At 37.5% G+C, this 22,211-nt stretch overlaps 2 protein-coding genes across 5 annotated transcripts; both read right to left on the reverse strand.

Moving 5' to 3' along the window:
• Positions 1-935, reverse strand: LOC134658723 (uncharacterized). The gene has a single exon (XM_063514373.1). The coding sequence runs from the start codon at positions 922-924 to the stop codon at positions 28-30; it is 897 nt and encodes a 298-aa protein (XP_063370443.1). The 5' UTR covers positions 925-935; the 3' UTR covers positions 1-27.
• Positions 936-5,814: 4,879 nt separating this feature from the next.
• On the reverse strand, positions 5,815-15,322 carry LOC134658833 (uncharacterized). Of its 4 annotated transcripts, none has more exons than XM_063514503.1 (2): positions 15,302-15,322; positions 5,815-6,667 (listed from the first exon to the last, which is right to left on the reverse strand). In XM_063514503.1, exon 2 carries the CDS (start codon positions 6,654-6,656, stop codon positions 5,829-5,831), a length of 828 nt encoding a protein of 275 aa, XP_063370573.1. In that variant the 5' UTR covers positions 6,657-6,667; positions 15,302-15,322; the 3' UTR covers positions 5,815-5,828. The 4 variants fall into 4 exon arrangements, with proteins under 4 accessions (XP_063370573.1, XP_063370571.1, XP_063370572.1 ...); XM_063514501.1 differs by lacking the exon at positions 15,302-15,322 and adding an exon at positions 14,119-14,177; XM_063514502.1 differs by lacking the exon at positions 15,302-15,322 and adding an exon at positions 8,318-8,372.
• Positions 15,323-22,211: the final 6,889 nt, after the last annotated feature.

Consider the following 22,211-nt stretch of genomic DNA (forward strand, 5'->3'; position numbering starts at 1 on the left):
CTTCGGATTAACTAAGACTGATTCATTCTAAATAGTGGCCATAAAATAATCGTCAGCAGGACAAGGATCATTACTATTTATCGGCTTATATCTATACAACTTCCCTTTAGTTCCAACAATTATATTATTCTTTGCATCAAACGCTAACCCAGTAATTTTGAAACCTAGCTGTCCAATTTTCACAGGCAATATGCTTTTCGTACTTAGTTTAAACAGAGAACCCTTTACAGCTACAATAGCTTCGTCTTGCGTGTTTAATCTTAGTATGTATTTAAGTTCTCTAGAAAAACCTTTATATTGTATAGGCTCATAGTAATCAGTAGCGAAAAAGTATATTCTTCCGTCGACGAATTCGTAAAACGCATTGCCGTTAGCGTCTAGCACAAAGCTGTATGCTTTCATGACTTTTTCGTACCTTTTTACGGCATAAGATCCATTGACAAACTTGAAGATTTCATGATTAGGGCCAGTGGACATGTACATTTGATTGTCTGTTTTATCTATGAATATAGAACGAATGTCATCATCGCCTATAGGTCTCTCTGAAGCAACGATATCTCTAGTAGAGTCGAAGGTAACAAGTCCTTGGTTTGTCCCAAAATAGATCACATTGCTTGGGACATCTATAGCGACACATTGGCCTGTCATGTCATCGCCGATTGGTATCTCTTTGATACCCAAAGCGCCGTGCTTGAGTAAATGTATTCCTCTGGTGTAATTTCTTTTGTGGAGGATGAAAAAAATGTTGTCACTCCTTGGGTCGATGACGATGCCTGTTGGGTAGCCGTCTATGGTAGCTATGAGTTGTCTCTTGTAGTACTCGTTCCCGATTTTGATTCGGTCGCATTTTTGAGCCTCTGCAGAGTGTGTGAAGAGTGCAAAGATAGGCAGGACAGAGATGAAGCTGTCCTTTAGTAAACGCATGATGATTCTGGAAACAAAACATTGACAATGTTTAATAATATAGTTTGTCAAAGGACTGTCTCATTTCAAACAGACGGAGAGAATCATACTATTTTTGTCTTACACTAGTACTAGCACCCAATAAAAGGTTGAGTATAGTTTTCCTGGATCTTACTGACTGACAAATTGGTTTGACCATTTTGATAGGTACATTCGCCGTCAGATATATCGGAGCGGCCAAGGTGTTCACAATATCTGAACACGCACTCTAACGCCCTGAAAATAGAGGCGTGTTCAGATATTTGTGAGCGCCTTAGCCGCTCCGATATATTTGATGGCGACCGTATCTACCTATTTTAGTGCGAGTCCAGTTTGGATTTGTTAAATATTTTAGTTACATTGCCCGTGTTATCTTGTCAGGCGTTTACATCCCAAACATGTTCTATTCGACTCGGCCGATGTACCTAATCCTAAGTATATAAAATATTAACAATAGGAAGTCATTTGATATATACCAATTAAAAAACTAACTACGAATTTTCTCTGCAAAATAAGGTAAGCGTCCCAGTTCTTAACATCCTAAATATTATAATATACACTTTGTTTATCATCTCTGCAGCTATTATAATAAATGCGCCAGCTAATAGGGCAGTGTCAGGCATTCGGATGGGGAAATTTAAGAAGTACCTATGCATATAATTGTAATCAGTTTTACTGGTCATTGTTTTTGTCACGATTTTCAGTTAAAGAGGTACAGTCGACGTCAATAAGTTCACATTTATCGCCTAGTTACAAAGGAGCAAGGGAAAAATGTAAACATAATATTTCTCAAAGTTCATAGGTACGTGTAAAAACAAACCCCAGCCGTATTAGGGGAAGTCCGGGTAAAGCGAACACCCCAGGCAAAGCGAATTCGGGCTCCCAATCCTAAACTATTCGACTTTGTCGCACCACGCGCCTATATGATGTTCAGGATCCTTCGCTCTATGAGCGGCAAGCGTCACAGGGAGCGGTCGCTGTGAGCGTCGTCAGTGACGAGTCAAAATGTGTTTTTAGTGCAAAATATTCGATTTTGAAAGGTAAGTACATTGTATGTTATTTTGTCACAGTAATTATCTCGAATTTTAATTCAAGATGCTTGTATTGCTTATTATAGTATCTTCCTTTTACAACGCATTTCTTTTAAAACAATCCAACGGTTATTTTTTTTGAAATTCTTAATTTCTTTAACTGACTGAATGGGCAAAGTGGATCAGGCAAAGCGGATAGCGTGTTCACTTTGAATTTATTAGGTAATTTTTTTTAATGATAATATTTTGTTACAGATGGTATATAAATATCAAAAAAAGATCGATAATGGCTCCTGGCTAACAGACGTCATGGAAATGGCTATCAGAACGTGGATTCGCTGTGTTAAAATGTCTTTAGAAATGCCGTAAAGACTTATGCTTATGAAATCAGTGAAAATATATCAAAAGTTACTTGTGACAGCTGTTTCTAATTAATATTATCGAAATGATCTTATGTTGATTAATTTTCACTTAGTTATTAAGTTCACCAAGATTTTATGAGTAATATTTGCTTTGCCCGGGGGGCTGTTTCACTTTGCCCAGCACCCTGGGCAAAGCGAATAATGTATCTTTTTTTACGTTTTGTTCAAAATTGCAGCAACTATTAAACATTGGAGGCTAGTGTTGTTTTAAATTAAAAGATTATTAAATAAAGACTTATTATTGATACTTTTTTCATTTCTTCCTCGTTATTTTTTTCTGTTATGTCAAGTCAAAGGTAAAGGTGTTCACTATGCCCGGACTTCCCCTATATTGGGCAATATGCAGCTAAACATTATTTTTTTTTGTTTATGGTTAGGTACGACTTTTTACAACACTCGGCAAATGCACGAACAGTCAGCCAGATCAGATCTGGGGCCAGATTCTGTTTGGGACCTAAACTGAATTGCTAAGGGACGGAGTTATGCGACTATATAGCTCCGTCCTTTAAATAAATTTACGATAAAAGTGCGGAAAGCTAAAGCAGGAAAATCGGAATGAGTGGTGATCAATTAAAACACGACCGAAGGGAGTGTTTTAAATCGACACGAGTTGCGAATTACCTATTCGCACGTGTATCGTACAACGTTTTACAGTACATACGCCCCAAAAAATTTTTGACATAGCCACGGAAATTGCTTATTTCCGCACTAGTGCGGGAAAGTTGCACCATATGTACTGTAAATAACTATTACCTAAGACCTTTGAACTCTCCGTTTTGTTTAACGGAAAAATAATGAAAAGAACTCTCACCTCTTTCACAACTAGATCACGACTGCTGAAGTCATAGGTCCGTCTCGTTTATAAAACATTTTAGCCGTCATTCGATGACTGAATTGTTTTATAATATTGATCTAATACCGACTGAAAGAGATACAGGTTGATGTCAGATCTGTGAATAACAATGAGAGAGAGAGAGAGAGAATATTTTTATTTAACACCAATTAAATTATATCCACTGGGCCTTACTGAAAATCAGCGTCGCGGAGTGTGCCATGTGGCTCATACCGTGACACCTAGCTGAGTGAGGACCATTTAAACTATTTTCGACCATTTAGACCATTTAGTTATGTTATTGTGCTAATAAATGCTTTTCTTCTTCTTCTTCTTCTTCATTTTACATTAAAGGTCAATCATTAAGTCATACAGCTTGGTGCTAAAAGGGGTCACGACTCAGCATAATGAACTAATAACTATAGACAGTGTCGGATTAAGCCAGCACAGGTCCTGTAGCAAATTCTACAATGGATTGTTTTAATTTTGTCGGACGAAGTGAAACTTAAGGGGCCCACTGATTATCAGTCCGCTGATAACTGTCAACTTTTTGTTCTAAGTCTAAGGCCTGAGTGGACGCTCGAGTTGGGCGTGCAGCGGGGCGGAGCGTGCGGCGTGCATGTTAAACAAATGCAAACGTATAGTAGCGGCCTTAGCGCACGCTGCTCAAATCACTTGTGAGCCCGACACCACGCTGCATGCCCCGCCGAACGCTCCGCTTTGAGCGTCCACTCCGGCCTTACGCTACGTCTTACGTAGGCGAACAACGCGCGAACGCCGCGCGGCCGCCGCGCCGCTTCGCGTCTAAATCGCTCACGTACGAGTAGGACATACCTATACTTATCAACGGTTTGATTCATCCTCGCCGCGCCGCGCCGCGCCGCGCCGCGTTCGCGCGTTGTCCGCCTACGTAAGCCGTAGCGTTACACTAACTGACAGGCAGATGTCGTCCGCCGGACTGAGATAATCAGCGGGGCCCCTTTAGGTTTTTCGGGCCATAATGCGTATGGCCGCGGGGCCCCCAAACGCGGGGCCCGTGGCATTTGCTGCTTTTGCCACGTGGCTAATCCGCTGAATCCACGAGAAATATGCCGAGAGCGAAACAACCTTAACATTTTGCCAAAGAAAATTTTCAAAAATTGTTAAGTTCCGTTGAAATGTTTTTGGTATTTTTTCCTGCACGTTTATTGTCGTGTATTGTTTGTTGTTTGTTGTTGTAATGGTAACCCGGGGTTAACCGGTGAAACCGTTAACTCTGTGTCAAATTGTTCTCAAAATTTCTGGAAAAAAACAGCCTGTATAATATGAAGATGCGTCCTATTCTATTATATCACAAAAGATGTTGTCACCTATTCGTATCAACAAAAAATACTTCCTAGACTTAAGATGAAATCTCTATTTCTAGGTACCTACTTGTGGCAGTGGGCAGGACACATAGCCCGAAGACTTGGCTCGGAGGAGTTGTAGAGCAAATCAGTCAAGGTGTACAAGGTCTAGAGGATGATGTCAATGGAAATATGAAGGCAAGAAAATAGAAGGGATGAATTGAATTGTATAATGAACACAAAGTCTTTGGCGGATTTGGAGGAGGCATATGTCCAAAAACAAGCTAGCCGCGGTATGGTTTCCAAAGAAAGCAACGAAACTAGACAGTTATTTCACTGTGCTACCCTTATTGCTAGATCCAGGCGTCTGGCAGCTATTCGTCGGCGGTGTACATCGGTGGAGGGCAGAAAATGAATGCCACTTAAAAGAAGCAAGTTTTAGGTAGAGAGAGAGTTTAGAGTTTTGGTGTAAGAAGAATTACGAATATCTATATGTATTTAATTCGAATATAACTGTGTAAAGTGCTTTAGATTTACACTGAAATAGATATCATACACTAAAGAAAAAGTGACCAAGTTCATTGAATGATGTGATTTGTTGGTTGAATCTAAGATTATTCATAGCTTTGAATTGAATAATTTTACGGTTTACACTCATTTGTCACTCGCGCAACATGTGTCATGTTGTAAAATTATTCAATGTTAGTAGGTATGTCTCACAACAGTTTCAATTCGATTATTCATACCGCCTACGGTTTATATTTTCGCAATAATGCGTAACGTCGTCTATTCTGGTGATAAAATATACATAGCATCGACCCTCTATAAAATTATTAAAAGAAACTACTTATGGGACTTCGGTACTTAGGAAAATGAATGCCTCCTTTTTCCAATAGAATAGATTAGTTGGCCTGGCATTTTGACCTCCACCGATGAACAGATGTCAGACGCCCATATCTAACTAGAGCGGTTCGTTGTTCTCTGCTCTATGAGCAGTTAACACCAGTATCACTATTAGGTATATTTAATTTAATATTTTTCGATTGTAATAAGTACCTATTTGTGGAAAAAGACACAGTACAGTGTCCGATTTATAAGTTTTATAATTAATACAAATACGATCTGGGGACTATGCCCCAGTTGACATTAGGTTTCGTCGAAAATTGATGAAGTATACTTATGAAAATATTGTAATATGATCTAAAAGATGATTTAGATGATGATGATTTTTTTTAAAGGAAATGGGAAAATAAACTAATCACAATTCTCAAATCATTTATTCCTCACAATCGTCATTACTGTATTTGTATACCATCCCGTTCGTAGATATATAGAAGTCATCATCCTCGAACGCAATGCCTGCAGGCACAAAATCTAGGTCCATTAGCTTCTTAGGAATTAAATTATCTGATTTTAGGTGATACAGACCATCGTTAGCAGCTAAAACTACTCTATGATTATCCTCAATAGCTATAGCTCTTGCAGCGTTTTTAGCTATTCCAACAAATTCAATAGGTTCATGGAACCCTTTGAGTAGAACCTTGACGTATTTGGAGTCGCATTCGTAAAATATATTATCATCAGCATCGACAGCTATGATAAAAGCACAAGGCACATATTGGACCCTTCTCTTTTCATTCTTCTTTAAATTTACTTTAAATACTTCGTTGTTTGGGAATATAACAACATATAGATCATCTCCGTGATTTGGTTTGAATATTTGGACTATGTCTTCGTCTTTTAAACTAACAAAGTTGGCTTTGTCAGTTTTGTTCAACAAAGTCAATCCATCATCAGTGCCTATGTATACTCTATCATTTTTGACGTCAACCGCTGCTGCTTGCCCATTAATATCGTCAATTTTGATTGGTTCTCCATTTCTAAGTATGTATTGATCCATTTTGGTTTGAATGTCGTCATTTTGTAGGGTTTCTAGATCAATCAATGTGAAGTGAAGATCTTTATTGTTTGGGTTGACCACTAGGTTTGTTGGTAAACCTTTTATGGTTAGTATTGAGGATCTAGTATATTGCTGGCCGTCGTATATATACGAGCAGTTGTCGGCTAAAGCTGTTGATAGCATTAATAGTAATATTGGCAGCATTGTATAAATATCTGGAACAAAGTAAACATGTCAGTTCATAGGTTTCGAGGTTATCTTAGCGATAGATGAATCGAGAGCATATTTTATTATGATTTGCGAGTACATAGATTAGTAAATGTTAAAATTATTGTTCTTTTAAAGTAATACAACATTGATACAAAATAATTAGGCTACAATAACTTAAACTTTAACAGTTTGATTAGGGAATCATTAGATTGCGTGAAATATTGAAATACCTAACAAACTTAAATACATACATTATATTTCTTAATTAAGTGTTAAGTTAACCAAAAATTATTAACACTTAAATAAATACCTAAGTGCTTGTAACAATCGCATCTAAGCAAAAGAACATAATTTTCATAACGAAATTTCTGTTATTTTTCTTCCCTATCTTTAAGTAATGAGAAAAAAATAGTGTTTCATTTATTCAGTAGGTACCAATTTGTGTTGTTTATTGTATTTATATAGTAATTATGACTGTTTGTAAGTATTAATTATTTAATAATTAATCTTAATTAACACATTACATCTAGTTATTTGTTTGTTAATTAAATCATTTGATTATTACTATTTACTAGTTCTTTAATAAAAACGTAATTATTAATAAAATAAATTAACTTTAGTATAAATGAGAGGCATGTAAACTAAGGTGTTGTACCTACAGTCAAGTGTAAAAATATGGGTGCACTCATCATAGGTACTCAAAAATATGGGTGCACTCATCATACTCAAAAATAAGTCCCATAGCCCTTCTCTTAGCGAATTAAAAATTACGGGACATATTTTTGAGTAAGTTACACCCATATTTTTACACTTGACCGTACATAAAATGAGATGACTTATCTCTCGCGTCGAATGACAGTCCCCATGACAGTTCTTTCTAGTCTCTTTTGTTGGGCTTTTTAACAGTAATTGAATAAATTTTTACCGTATTTTAATTACTTTTTCTACTCCCTTACTTTTATTTGCCATTTAAAGGGTCGAGCACACACCTTTAAAACCCTACCTTATAGTTGTCAAGACAAGTCTTTAGTCTATTCCCCAAAAAAGCATTTGTGCATACACCCAGTATCTTTTTGGCACTTTTTAGATACTTCGTGTAATAACCACTTAAAAAATATTGAATGAAATACATTGTGGCCAACATTTTATTTTAAATGTCATCTGTGACAAATAAGTGAACCATAGACATGTTTTTTTAATTTCATTCATTCTTTTTCCGCCCGTAGCCCGTACCCTCCATTTTTGCTACTTCTATGAAAAATATTTGTTAAATTTACAATTTTATTTCAAAGTAAGTTCTTGGTCGTAGAAAAAGTATTGTATGCAACGTTGTTTAACCGAGTCAAAAAATACTCGTGGCGTCTTTATTAACAATTTTCGGCTTCGCCTCAAATTGTTACTCACGCCACTCGCCTTTTTTGACCTCTCTTAAACAACGGTTACATAAAATACTATAATAACATACATTTTTAAATAAACAAAGGTGTTCAACTTCAAAAAATGTCACAATTTTTTTACGTGTCACCTACTCTATATTAAAATGAACTGTCACAGGTACCATTCGTCGCGGGACGTAACATGAAACTCACAAACGTGCACAAATCACCACAGTTCACTCTCAACTCAAGTTCGTTCAACCCTTATCAGACACCAACCTTATCAATAGTTTTAATAAATAACTTGACCTCCTTCGGCCTGCGTCGGTCCTCGATTAAGAGTTCACACTCTGCTAACTGCTATATAACTAGTACGAAAGGAAGGAAATATGGGTTATTCATGCGTTTCCATTGCATTGAGCAAAGAAAGTGATTTTTTCTCATCGGTATTTTCAATTACATGATTACTTAATGAAATAAAGAAATAGTGATTGATTAGGTTTATTAGTAATTGTTGTAACGCTTTGCGTAAGAGCTGTTTAGATAGGATGAAATTACTTTTACTGTGATAATAAATAAGTATTTATGGTTATTAATCTTATAAATGTATTATAATACTAGTTCTAACTTAAATGTAACTATAAATTAACTGTAATGGCGCATTAGTTATACTTACACTGTAATGTCATGTATACGTGTTTTCAATAAATAAATAAATATTTGCCAAAAAAGTAATGTAAAAACGAGGCGGGCGGGGCGTGCGGCGCGCGGCGTGCATGTCAAACAAATGCAAACGTATAGGAGCGGCCTTAGTACATGCTGCTCAAATCACTTGCGAGCCCGACGCCACGCTGCACGCCCCCCCGAACCTCCACCCAGCGTCCACCCAGACCACACTTAGGTACCAAAACCAATTAAAAGGTTAAACGGATAAATTCTATAGCAAATATAACAAAACTATAGACCATGGTATAATAATATACTCCGCCTGGTACTCTCTTCCGAGATTCGCGAATGACCTAACTGTCACTTGCCTACGTCATCATGCTGTTTACAGGTTCTCAAACTTTAAAATGTGGGAGAATTTTAACCAACGGTGAAAATTATTTTAACGGCATTCATTTTAAGTTATTCATGTAAAAACATAGTAAAATAAAACAAATCTATACTGCACTTTTCACTCCTACTCTTACAGTTCCGAATAGAGCAGCCAACCATTTTCGTAACAAAACATTAATTACCAAGCTTACGACGTGAAAAGTTTGGAAAACACTGCGACTGCTGACACTGAGCGAGAAGGAAATAACAATTAACACGGGTTCGACAAGGATGACGGTCAGGGACAAAATGGCGGATTGTCAAATGTGACAGCGCTATCCAGTAGTGTAAACAGAATTACCCGAACGTCTGAAATTTCTTTCGTGAATCGGAAGATATTGCTAACGAATAATTAAAAATGACGTGTTATTGTAAAATTTAAGATAAAATACATATAAATGAAAATTATAAAATTATAAAGAAATATTTTAACTTATTAACCATAGATATAATGTACCCATGTAACATGTTATGTTGAAATAAAGTGGCAATGTTATTGTGACGTAGGCAAGTGACACTCTGGGAAGAGAAGACCATGTTTTATTAGACCATGCTATAGACCTATTAATTTTAATTTATTTTCTGTTTTATATCGCAGCATAATCATAGCAGTATAATTTTAGTATAAAATAGCTAGTGAAATAGCCGAGGGATCTGATGTGCAAAATTTTAAACAGGAGTATATTTTCAGAGTAACTGAGATAAAAGTAAAAAATAAAGAGGAAGGTTTATGTATAATTTGTTAACCTGTGCGAAGCCGGGGCGGGTCGCTAGTTTTAGTATAAAATAGCTGGTGATATAGCCGAGGGATCGGTCGAGCAAAATTTTAGACAAAAGTATATTTTCAGAGATAATAGTTATTTGTACAACAAGAGATCAAAGTTTGATATTTCTTCGAGTGCTTATTTTGAGTCCCGTGCAAGCGAAAGATTCGATACTAGATTCACGAGCGTAGCGAGTGAATCTAATTTAGAATCTTGAGCGTAGTAGGTAAGGGACTCAAAAGCGCACGAGATGTAAATAACTTTGATCTCGTGTAGTTCACAAAACTTTTCACCTCAGCAGTGAGAACATATTAGAGAACCCGAAAAATGTATTCCTTCTTCATCACTTACCTATTCACTCATGTTTTCTTAAGATACCAATAATTAAGTTTTCACCTCAGCAGCTCGAACAAGGGACCCACTTTGCTACTTAAAAACAGTGAGCAAAATCGCATTTTGCTCATTTTCTCTCACTCAGTGAGCAAAATGCGATTTTGCTCACTGTTTCTAAGTAGCAAAGTACCCTTGTTCGAGCTGCTGAGGTGAAAAAGTTAATAAAAACAAGCGCGATGGCCAAATCTTCCGTCGCAAGTATGGCGCAGTGTGCCATATCTTTTGTTTTCTTCTAATTTTCTGGCTTTACGCCCCCTCTTTAATGATAATCGGCTTCGAATGCTCAATTTTTTATCGTGACGTGTGAGTATGCGCACGCGTCATATTTAGTGCATTTCATTGATGAGTGATTAGGATCGCGTGTGGAAAGCAAATGGGTTATATCATCGTAAAAATTTGCTTTGTTTTAAATTATTAGCTTGAGAAATAGTGTTATTAATTGGTGCGTAATGTTTAATATAATTAATTATATAAAAATATCATACACTTGCTATAATGCGTTTTAATGTATTGTTACATGTTATAATGTAAGTTTTATTTAATGTTGCTTTTGTTATGTTATCATTTATGATTTAATATAAACCGTACTTACTAGATATAATGTTTATCTTTATATAATATCTACCGAAATATAATAGATTCCATATATTTAATAACAAATATCATCAAATCTAAAATTTAAAACGCAATATAAAAACGACTGAAAGAGGCCTCCCCAAGCAACACGCGGCGCAAAGGTGCCCATCACACTCGCTGCGTAATAGACATATTGCATGTTGGCTTTTTTTGGTTTTAGTATAACGTTATACTTTACACAAAATATTATGCGGGGTCAGAGTTCTGACCCAACCACCTAACCCAGAGACAAGGGACAAGTAACTACTTATTTCTCTTTGCCTAACCTAACCCACTTTTCTGGGAGCCCTTAATTTCTATTGAGACAGAAGAAAAATCTTTTAGATTATGTAATAATTATGGCAGTCTCCGTGCTTAACCTTACTTTATTGATGCTGACTGTACATAGATGGAGCGTTAGCCCCAAAAAAACCGGCCAAATGCGCGTTGGACTCGCGTTCCAAGGGTTTCGTACATTAAGTCCGACTCACGCTTGACTGCATATTTCTAATAGGTTGTCCTGCCATTTGTGTATTTTTTTCAAAATTTTAGACCCAGTAGTTTCGGAGACAAAGGGGGGGAATGGTCGGGCATGACAGACAGACGCACGACATGTGAGTGATCGTATAAGGGTTCCGTTTTTTCCTTTTGAGATACGGAACCCTAAATGCTAGTGGTGGAATCCAAGTACAGTCACCTGCAATAATATGTTATACTCTTCGAAAGCCACAACAATATATATGTGACACGCTCTTATGGCTCTACAAGTAAGATCGTGTCAGATATTTTTGCCGCCTTCGTTGCGTAACATATTATTGCAGGTGACTGTACTAGAGCGGTTTCGTTGTTCTCATAAGGGTTAACCCTTTGAGCGCCACACCTGTCGTGCGTGGCACGTCATCGTGAACCTTGTCGGAATGCACGAAGGTTGACATTGGGCCGTAGCCGCGCGTGAGTCTTTGGCGGTCAAAGGGTCTAATAAATCATATGGAAATCGTTGTTTCCCATAAAGTTTTGAGTGAGAATGTATTTATTGTTTGTCATATTATCATTCTATCATTCTAATACCTTTAAACGAGCAATTCTTGTTTATTTATTTACTAGCGACCCGCCCCGGCTTCGCACGGGTTAACAAATTACCACATATATATTATATATATTACATAAACCTTCCTCTTGAATCACGCTATCTATTAAAAAAAACCGCATCAAAATCCGTTGCGTAGTTTGAAAGATCTAAGCATACAGACAGACAGAGAGACAGGGAAGCGACTTTGTTTTATACTATGTTAGTGATACTCGTATTTTACTAAAATATCTGGGAGATATACCTGTTGAGGATGGTAGCTTGCGGTGGTTGTTGAAAGACCGGAGAGTCTCAGTAAAAATGTTTATTGGTTTACAATGTTACATAAGTTAACTCTAAAATGTTAATATTAATGTTAAATAAATGTTAATAAAATAGTTATTTGTTTTGAATGCACCCGATCGTTAAGAATCCGAAAAGTACACTGATTTGTGCGGAGTAGTGCGGACGGCCGCATCGCCACACTAAACTGGGTCGCGGGCGCCTGTCACGTGTTCTGTGCATGTGCACTGAACAATACCATTACCATACCATTACCATATACCAAATTTCATCGAAATCGTTAGAGCCGTTTCCGAGATCCCCGATATTTATATATAAATAAATAAATAAACAAGAATTGCTCGTTTAAAGGTATAAAATATATGGGGGTTTTCGGGGGCGAAAAATCGATCTAGCTAGGTCTTATCTCTGGGAATACGCGCATTTTTGAGTTTTTATATGTTTTCCGAGCAAAGCTCGGTCTCCCAGATATTAAACATTAGGTAGTCATAAAACTGAAACCGTTCACCTTTCAGGATTTTCGTAAGGTTATCCTATAGATAGGTTATTAGCTTAGGTTTGTTTTATGGAAATCCTTAAAAGTGACGCGTTTCTGAACCAAATGAATTATGACTAACGAAAATGCGAGCAAACAATAAATTATGACTTAAAACTCTTTGGGAAGCAAATAGATATGTCACCGTAAAATTGTAAACACTCGTCAGTTTATAATCTCGCTAGTCAAATTATAAACTGACGGCAGGGAGATTATAAACTAACCTAACCTAACCTACGTTAGATTATAAACTAACGGGTTCACAATCTTACGGTGTCAGATACACAAATCATATTATACCAATTTCAGAGAGTAGCCCTCAAGAGCCCATCAATGTGCACACTAGCGCCACTGCTAAATAATCGTGATTATTTAAATTTAACGAAAAATATTTAAAAAAAAGCGGCCAAGTGCGAGTCGGACTCGCCCATGAAGGGTTCCGTATTTAGGCGATTTATGACGTATAAAAAAAAACTACTTACTAGATCTCGTTCAAAGCAATTTTCGGTGGAAGTTTACATGGTAATGTACATCATATATTTTTTTTAGTTTTATCATTCTTTTATTTTAGAAGTTACAGGGGGGGGACACACATTTTACCACTTTGGAAGTGTCTCTCGCGCAAACTATTCAGTTTAGAAAAAAATGATATTAGAAACCTCAATATCATTTTTGTAGACCTATCCATAGATACCCCACACGTATGGGTTTAATGAAAAAAAAAATTTTGAGTTTCAGTTCGAAGTATGGGGAACCCCAAAAATTTATTGTTTTTTTTCTATTTTTGTGTGAAAATCTTATTGCGGTTCACAGAATACTACCAAGTTTCAACAGTATAGTTCTTATAGTTTCGGAGAAAAGTGGCTGTGACATACGGACGGACAGACAGACGGACAGACGGACAGACAGACAGACATGACGAATCTATAAGGGTTCCGTTTTTTGCCATTTGGCTACGGAACCCTAAAAAGGAGGCCGCTTCGTACTGTTCTTATATTAAAGTACGTTTTGAATACATCAAGCTAGTTTTTATCTTTCTGAATTCGTCGATCTATGATTTCAAAACAAAAACGGCCGTTTTAACTTTGGACGCATAGATTGACGAATCCAGCAACTTAAAAACTAGTTTGTTGTATTCAAAAGGTACTTTAATAAGATACAGAACGTAGCGGCCTCCTTTTTTAAATATCTTTCGTTAAATTTAAATAATCCGCTTATTTAGCAGTGGCGCTAGTGTGCACGTTGATGGGCTCTTAAAATGAAAATACATCGTAGAACCACATATCTTTATTACAAATATGCGTACATTATGTCATAGGAATTTACTTCTTTCCTGTCCCAAAGCAACCACCACCTGAAGGTTCAAAAGGTCCGGGCAAGAGCCAGGTCTTTGGAAATGAATCAGGAAATGGGTTTGGTAATTGCAGTGTTGGTGGTATAGTTGGGATACAACAACCTCCAGGCCAGATCTTGGCGGCATCCAGCTTCTTAGGCATTTCTGAAAAAGAAAGTTGGCGATTTATTGGTTTCTGGAGGTATAGGTGAAAAACTTTTTCACCTCAGCGACTCGAATAAAACTGCAGAACATTAAAAATTAAAATATAGGTATCGGACCATCGCCAATTGTAATGTTAAATATTTATCTTAGATAAATAAATTATCTATACCCCTAAGCCCGTACCATGAGTCTCTGACAGTGTCAAAACTGAGAATGTAATTTACTTTCTATACATCTACTACACTACTACACTAATATGCGAGTACGAGTGAGATGCATAGAAAGTAATTACGTTCTCGATGGGGTTTATGTCAGTGCAAAACTGATGGTGCACTGGTGTAAATTTCATTCGATACCGGGACGTGACGTGTGCGAACACGTTAAGTAAGTATCATTTTGTATGGAATTTTGAGTTTCCAAAACGTCCCGCTTGGCGCGCTGTTTAAAAATCCCATACAAAAATAGATATAACGCAAACGCGAACGCTCGTCACGCTATTTTTACACTAATAGTCGAGAGTGTAGGTCCTAAAATACGGCGTTGCGTGAACAAGAGATTTTCTTTGGCAGGAGTAGTCCTTAGGACCCAAGGATGGATTTAAGAAGTGGAGCCACCGAGATTTTTGATGTAAAATTTTAAGTAAGATTGTATATCTTTTAGTTACTAGGCCAAGTTTGGTATCGTTTTCATATAAATAGGGGATGTCGAATTCATTTATGATATCATAATGACCCCATTCCGAAGTAAAAACACACAAAATATGAAAATTATTAGGTACTTTTTTTTAATTCCTCTTCACGCTTAAACTGCTGAAACAATTTAGATAAAATTAGGTATAGAGATAGTTTGAGTCAGTAAAGTAAGAAATGTTTCAGATTGAGATCGGCCGAGGCGGCGCCAAGGCCTAACAACGGAGCCGGAAAGAGGTGCAGCGGGCCGAAAGTCAACGTTTTCCGGCCGGAGGGCACAAAAATAGTTATTCAGTACTCACTGTGGCTTTGTCTGGAACTCAAATACAAATAACAAGTCTATATTGATTCCTTGCACGCTTTGCACTGTTATTTTATTCCAGAACAGATCCTTATATACATCAATAATGACGTCATAGTTTACAATGGTCTCAAAATATATCTACGAGTAATGTCCAGTATATTATGACCTTGAGATCCGTAAAAAGTGTGGGTAGTCGAAGATTTCACTTATACTGGTTACGAATGCAGACGATTAGCGATGTAAAGTAGGGGGAAGTCCCTTAGTAGCCATCCGAGGTTTTCAGAAATAATTACAAAAGTCTATAAATTCTATATAACAATAGAAATGAACCTACTTACGTTATAAAACGTTCATTTTAAAATCAAATCAACAGAATTAAATCATGAAAATCATCAATTTTCAACTTAGCGGAAATACCCAGAAAAATCAATAACGTGTATTTTGCACTTATTAATAATTTTAAAATCAACAAAACTCATAAGAAAGGAGCACTGCAATAACAAATATTTGCATAAGAATTCGACGTTTAATACCTACGTTTATGGTGGCACTACCACACTAGTTTGCGAATTGGGTGCCGGGTTATGCCTAAGTGAAAAAAAGTCTCTAGATTTGGCACTTTTTACCGGACGTATTTTATCTCTTAAATCTGGCAACATTTTCCTCATATGTCGGGTTATTCCCGTTTCTTATGAAATACTCGCTATCTCATTTCGCTGAGTGTATTACTGTTCCACTTTATCATAAGAATATAAATGTGTGACTAATTTTAACAAGCCATAAACAATCTTCATTATCTTCTTTCTTTTAAAAAAACTTTTTTTTAGTGGGACGGTATTTATAGGGATCTCAGGAACTATTAAAGAAGAAAACAGTCTTAGGATCTTTTTTCATATAAACAATTATTATTCAAAATGTTTGCGGTGTCCCCAAAATTACATTTCTAATTTCTAAATTTTTCAATCAATCCAATTTAAATTGGTATGAGGTTCACAAGGAGGTTCTGAATAACGCTTGCCCTGCTTAGTAATACAAACAGTACGACTTCGCGCCTCGGCTGGGTCATAGAAAAGGAATATTGTTATAGGTAATAAATAAAATTATTTCCCACCATTCATGAAATAAAACTCAAGAAAATTATTACAAAACCGTAACGTTGGTGAACCGTAATACAACACACCGGCGCGACGCACCGCCCAATAGGGTATTTTCCTACTAGCACAGAATAAATAATAGTATTAGGTACAGTACAGAAGACTCGCTCTCTAACAAAACACGTCTGTTACGATCAGCACAGATATGGCCGCTAGGTGGCGACAGCGCCACGCGCGGCTTATGGCTAGCCACCAAAATTGGTGTGGAACGGATGTACTTTTAGCTACCTGTAGCAAAGCGACAAAATCGCGGAGTGAGCCACGCTTGCTACTAGTCAAATCTGTTTCTTTTTTAGAACTGTCAAAACGATTTGCTAATATGGAATTTATATGAAACATTACACAGTGACGTCACAGTCACTCACCTACTTTTTATATTTCTATCCGATTTATTAACTTGGACTTGTGTTTAAAAATTACTGCTATCTTTTTCTACTAATTATCTGGTGCTTTATATCATCCATGGTGTGAAATAATTTATTTTTCACCTCAGTAGCTCGAACAAGGGTACTTTGCTACTTAAAAACAGTGAGCAAATTCGCATTTTGCTCACTGAGTGAGACAAAATGAGCAAAATGCAATTTTGCTCACTCAGTGAGCAAAATGCGGTTTTGCTCACTGTTTTTAAGTAGCAAAGTACCCTTGTTCGAGCTGCTGAGGTGAAAACTTAATTGTTGGTATATCTTAAGAAAACATGAGTGTATAGAGGTAAGTGATGAAGAAGGAATACATTTTCGGGTTCTCTAATATGTTCTCACTGCTGAGGTGAAAAGTTTTGTGAACTACACGAGATCAAAGTTATTTACATCTCGTGCGCTTTTGAGTCCCTTACTACGCTCAAGATTCTAAATTAGATTCACTCGCTACGCTCGTGAATCTAGTATAGAATCTTTCGCTTGCACGGGACTCAAAATAAGCACTCGAAGAAATATCAAACTTTGATCTCTTGTTGTACAAATAACTATTAAATACAGTCAAATACCCTATTAAACACATTATTCCAATTACGTTTCTAAAAACCTAAAAGTTTGTTAATACTAACCAAGTGTAGCCTGTCTTTGTCCAATGATCTCGCATTGTTATATTATGTTACAGCAGTGCAAAACAAATTTTAGGCACTCCGATTTCCGTCAAAACAGAGTTACTAAACAACAAGGGTTTATACGTTTTCAGACATGACAATCATCATCATCATCTCCTAGCCATTTTCGGCTACAGCGACTGCTTTCTACCGCTGAGAGCGTCAGTCGCTCTCAGGTGACTGACATAGCCAATCTTTGCAGCAAATGTGCGGCCACACTCGCTGTAGGTCAGCACCCCTCCGACGTAATTATATGTGATGGCCACAGGTGGTCTGGCCTTTAGCTCGTCACACTTAGTGTCGAGTTCTGAGTGACATGACTATATAAAGTTAGCAATCTACGCTTTTTATTCTATGGCTGGGCTAATACCGCCTTTCCGATTCGTTACCTTCTGGCAAGGAAATAATTTGAATATCTTAAAGGCAACTCTTATATTATTCGTTTCACATGGATTTATTGTACAATAAGGAAAGTACATACATTGCATTTGCATTGCATTTGCAACACCTACTGACATATGTAAATTTATTAATTTCGGCTACCCAAAGGTTGTATGGAAGAGATCGCTTTTTAGCGATAAGACCGCCTGTTGTTTACCTCTGCTTGTATTTCTGTTTTATTTGTATTGTCTTCTTTTAAAGAGTATTTTTATTGTATTGTACATAATACATATGTGACATTATCCCAATTCTTATCTATGGTTCCGAAAGCTGGACCCTGAAAAATAATTTGGTCAACAAAGGGCTTTTGAAATGTGGATTTATCGAAGGATCCTCAAAATTAAACGGACAGATAGAATAACTAATGTTAGAGTTTGGGAATTTTTTCGATAGGACTATCAGAAGGTTGAAGGATCTATTTGCAAGTGTTTTTTACATTGTTATTTATTTGTTTTAGTTTTTTTTAGTTACAAGTGAAACTGTTGTTAAAAACAAACTTGTGTTAAAAGGCTGCCTACTGAACCCTGAAAGTAACACGGAACACCATAAGCACGATTAGACGGCCAGACAAACACTCGTATACACAAGAATTACAGTAAAAAAGCTATGTACACCCAAGTACCTCTACAACCGTGTACATATTAGCTGCATAGTGTAGTCTGGGGGACCGGTCGTCCAAATATGGAGCGCCAGCGGACGTAAAAACGCATTTAATGCATGTTGGCGTTTTGACGGAGCGATTGGAGCAATTTTGATGCAAAAACGCAACATTATCGCTGCGATTTGGTGCTTGTAGGTATGGTTGAAGTATACAATACACTTATTTTTTGGGGGCAGTCGTATAAAAAGCTATGTACACCCAAGTGCCTCTCGAAGTACATATTCGGCCCATTTGGACGCTCTTTTTTATTATTTTAGTATTTCTTGATATTGTTAAAGTTTTTGATGGGTTTTCTTGCAATATTTGACCCGAACGTACTTACATACAAACATTGCAAGTTTAATAAAAGTTAGTAAAATGACGCTAAACGCCTCCCATTCATGTTTTAACCCACGCACCCGTGAGACGCGTGGCACGAGAGGCGACACTGCGTCGAGTTTCACTTGTTTTCACGTATTTACTACTCGAGTCCTTACGTGCTTTTCCATTTGATCCGTCGGTCGCCACTGTCGATCGGGCGTCCAAAGCAGGCCACAGAAGAGCCTTCCAAATAATATGGATGCCGTTACAATGGATTCATCCAAACGGACGGCATCCAATTATTTAGTACACTGACGATCGATCCATTTCATACGTCCATACTTCGTAGGTACCATAATTCGTTGTCGTGTCGTTACTTGGTGGCAGCGCCATGCAGACTGAATAAAAATTCAAGTATGTAGTTTTGCACATTCACGGAGCGTTTGGAGTGTTTCCAGATGGCGTGGCGCACGTTTGGTGTACGTTTCTTGCATTGACGGTCAGTTCTACCAAAGTCGTCACGCCGATACGTTGCAAATGGAGTGGCGTGCTGGATTTCAATCCAAATGGAAATCCACGATTAGGATGCCGTTTAATGAACATTGTACGTTTTTGACATTCACGGACCGATTTTGGAGTGCAGCCACGCTATTTGGACTGTTGGAAGGCTCGTCAGTGGCCAGAAAAGGTGGCGAACCTCTTTAGTTTGCTTCTCTACTGCCAGTGAGCGTCGGCCGCTAAGCTATAGTTTGTCAAAGGACTGTCTTATTTCAAACATAGACAGAGAGAATCATACTATCTTTGTCTTACACTAATACTAGCAGCCAAAATAAAAGGCCTATAGATTTTTTGTTCTTATTTACTGACAAACTGGTTTGACCAACTATATCGTCATTTTCTCTAAAATATAGATGGGTTGCGTGATGAATAGCAATGGAAAATAATTTAAATGTGCAATTGACTGATATTGCCAAAGGTCAACGTTAAATATGGGGGCGGCAACTTTCCTAAAGAAATCTGTAAAACATTTCATACAGTAAGCTAATTGTAATGGACTACGGTAAAATAAATCTTACTTCACTTTAAAATAATGCGTATAATTTTATTGTGAATTGTGTGTTTGTTTATAGTTTAAATATTTTTATCAGTAAAAAAAATCGTATGAAGAATCGTGTCGAATCCAATGGAAAACCGCCCATCCTGTAATTATGTCGCGTCGCCGTCGTTACACCACAATTGCACAAGTACGACAAGTATGCACTATCCTCCCTCTCCTTCTAACACGTCCTATGTCCATTCGCAATCTCCACTCTTAAGACTGTTTCAAACTACAGCTAAAACATACCGCTGCGAACACTGCTGCGAAAGAGTGAAAGTGTATGAATTATATTATGCATTTACGCCGTTTTGGAGTTGTTGTACGTTAAGCGATGCGTAAAAAGCGTAAGTGTAGCATAAGTTAGGTGCACTTACGTCGTTTTGGAAGCGGGTTTGTATGGTGTTGTAGTGTCTGGATGCTAATGAGAAAGGCAGACGTGTTTCAGTGGTTATTGCATCCTTTTATACGCCAGGATAGAATAGAATAGAATGTATTTATTTTTATTAATTGTACAACTCCGATATCGGTAGGTACCTATATAAAGTTTTTGAGTGCGTTCCAGTATGGCTAAGATGGCCTGCTCTTTATCATTTGTCACCATGGCTGTCACGTTCTAACAAATATGTAAGTGCGAAAGTGACGCATAGCATGACAGATGATAAAGATGGGTCAAAATTATCGCGCTTCTGATATTCTATTTTGCTTTTTTTAAATCCAGTCATACAAGATGCCTCGGTCACTTTTTCTTTGGTGTATAATATCTTCTTCACGAAAATTTTCTTGTCTTCTACAAAAAAGTGTGGTGGAACGGTCTCCGCAGCCTAGTTGGTATTGAGTGCCTACAAAAGAGGTCCTGAGTTCTAATCCCTATGAGATCCATTATTTGTGCTGAGCATATGAATTAAATAGCTGTTCGTATCTGAGAGTTATGAGTCCGATCTAGCTCTGGAAAGAGTGGAATCTCTGGAATAAAGATATTAATAGTATTGTACTTCAACATGGCCATTATGTTGTAGTTTGATATTTAACATAGCATTATAACATACTAAACCATTCGCTCCGCTTCGAATTCAAAATCCCGCCCGCGGTATCAAACTCACTAATAAGTTTAAGGGTAAGGAACTAAGGAACTAAGGAATTGTGACAGACAGATATTTCAACAGACAACTATTTCAGGTATTAGGACAATGTGAATCATAGGTACATGTATTTATAATTTAAAAAAAAGTCAGATCAAGTCTCGCTTCCGCTTAATGCAGCAAAAAAAGACTGTAAAATTACGTATTTACGTTGCCAAGAATACTGTGGAACCCTTCGCTTCGCTTCGTATTCAAAATCTCGCGGTGTCAAGCTCACTAATAAGTTTAAGGGTGGAATTGTAAATTTTCCGCGCGCCGCCCCGACGAATCAACGCGGAGACAAATTAGATATAAAATACGATCATGCGATAAAAGAGCTAACTTTTATACGCGAGTACGAAAATACTTGCGTAAAAATACGTACGAGTATACAATCCGGGATACTAAAGGTACCTACATATTACAGGTATTCCAAGCAAATTCTGAAGACATCCCACGTTTATATGCGTTCACTGCATCCCACTGACTTGACAGCATAAAGGATGACTCACACTCATTAACTTATATCTCAGGACTGGCCTTACGTGCACTAAAAATGGTACTAGTTCAGCGGTGTCACTCACGAATTCCAGCTAATCGTGTAGTCTAACGCAACTAGTTGCGACCTTGCGACCAATCGCGCAGCCGCGCGCGCGAGATGCGAACTCGTCACCAATCGCGTTGCAGCGTTTTCACACCGCTGTACTGGCCCCATTCATGCTTCATTCTTATTGCCCGTAAGGCTAGTCCTGAGATATATATATGTCAATGCTCACACTAGACCGGGCTAGGGGTAGTCCGGCATGTCATTTTCTATGACGGCTGATCGGTGATCACGTGGTCCTTTCCATAGAAAACGAAGCGCCGGAAGCTCCGGCCCGGCCCAGGCCCGGTCTAGCGTGAGTCATCCTTAAAAGTCTACCATATAAAGAAAGTAACAAGTATAATATACTAGGTAACAAATACTAGGTACAGAATGTGTCACTAATAGCATGCCGATCTCATTAGACTAGAAACGTGACGGGTTTCCGAAGAGAGTATCAACATAAGTACA

Source organism: Cydia amplana, chromosome 23 (assembly GCF_948474715.1).
Source record: "Cydia amplana chromosome 23, ilCydAmpl1.1, whole genome shotgun sequence".
NCBI classification, from domain to species: Eukaryota; Metazoa; Arthropoda; class Insecta; order Lepidoptera; family Tortricidae; genus Cydia; species Cydia amplana.

What these genes read in the sequence shown, in the direction of transcription:
- LOC134658723 (XM_063514373.1), bottom strand. Translation starts at nt 924, where the DNA reads ATGCGTTTACTAAAGGACAGCTTCATCTCTGTCCTGCCTATCTTTGCA.
- LOC134658833 (XM_063514503.1), bottom strand. Translation starts at nt 6,656, where the DNA reads ATGCTGCCAATATTACTATTAATGCTATCAACAGCTTTAGCCGACAAC.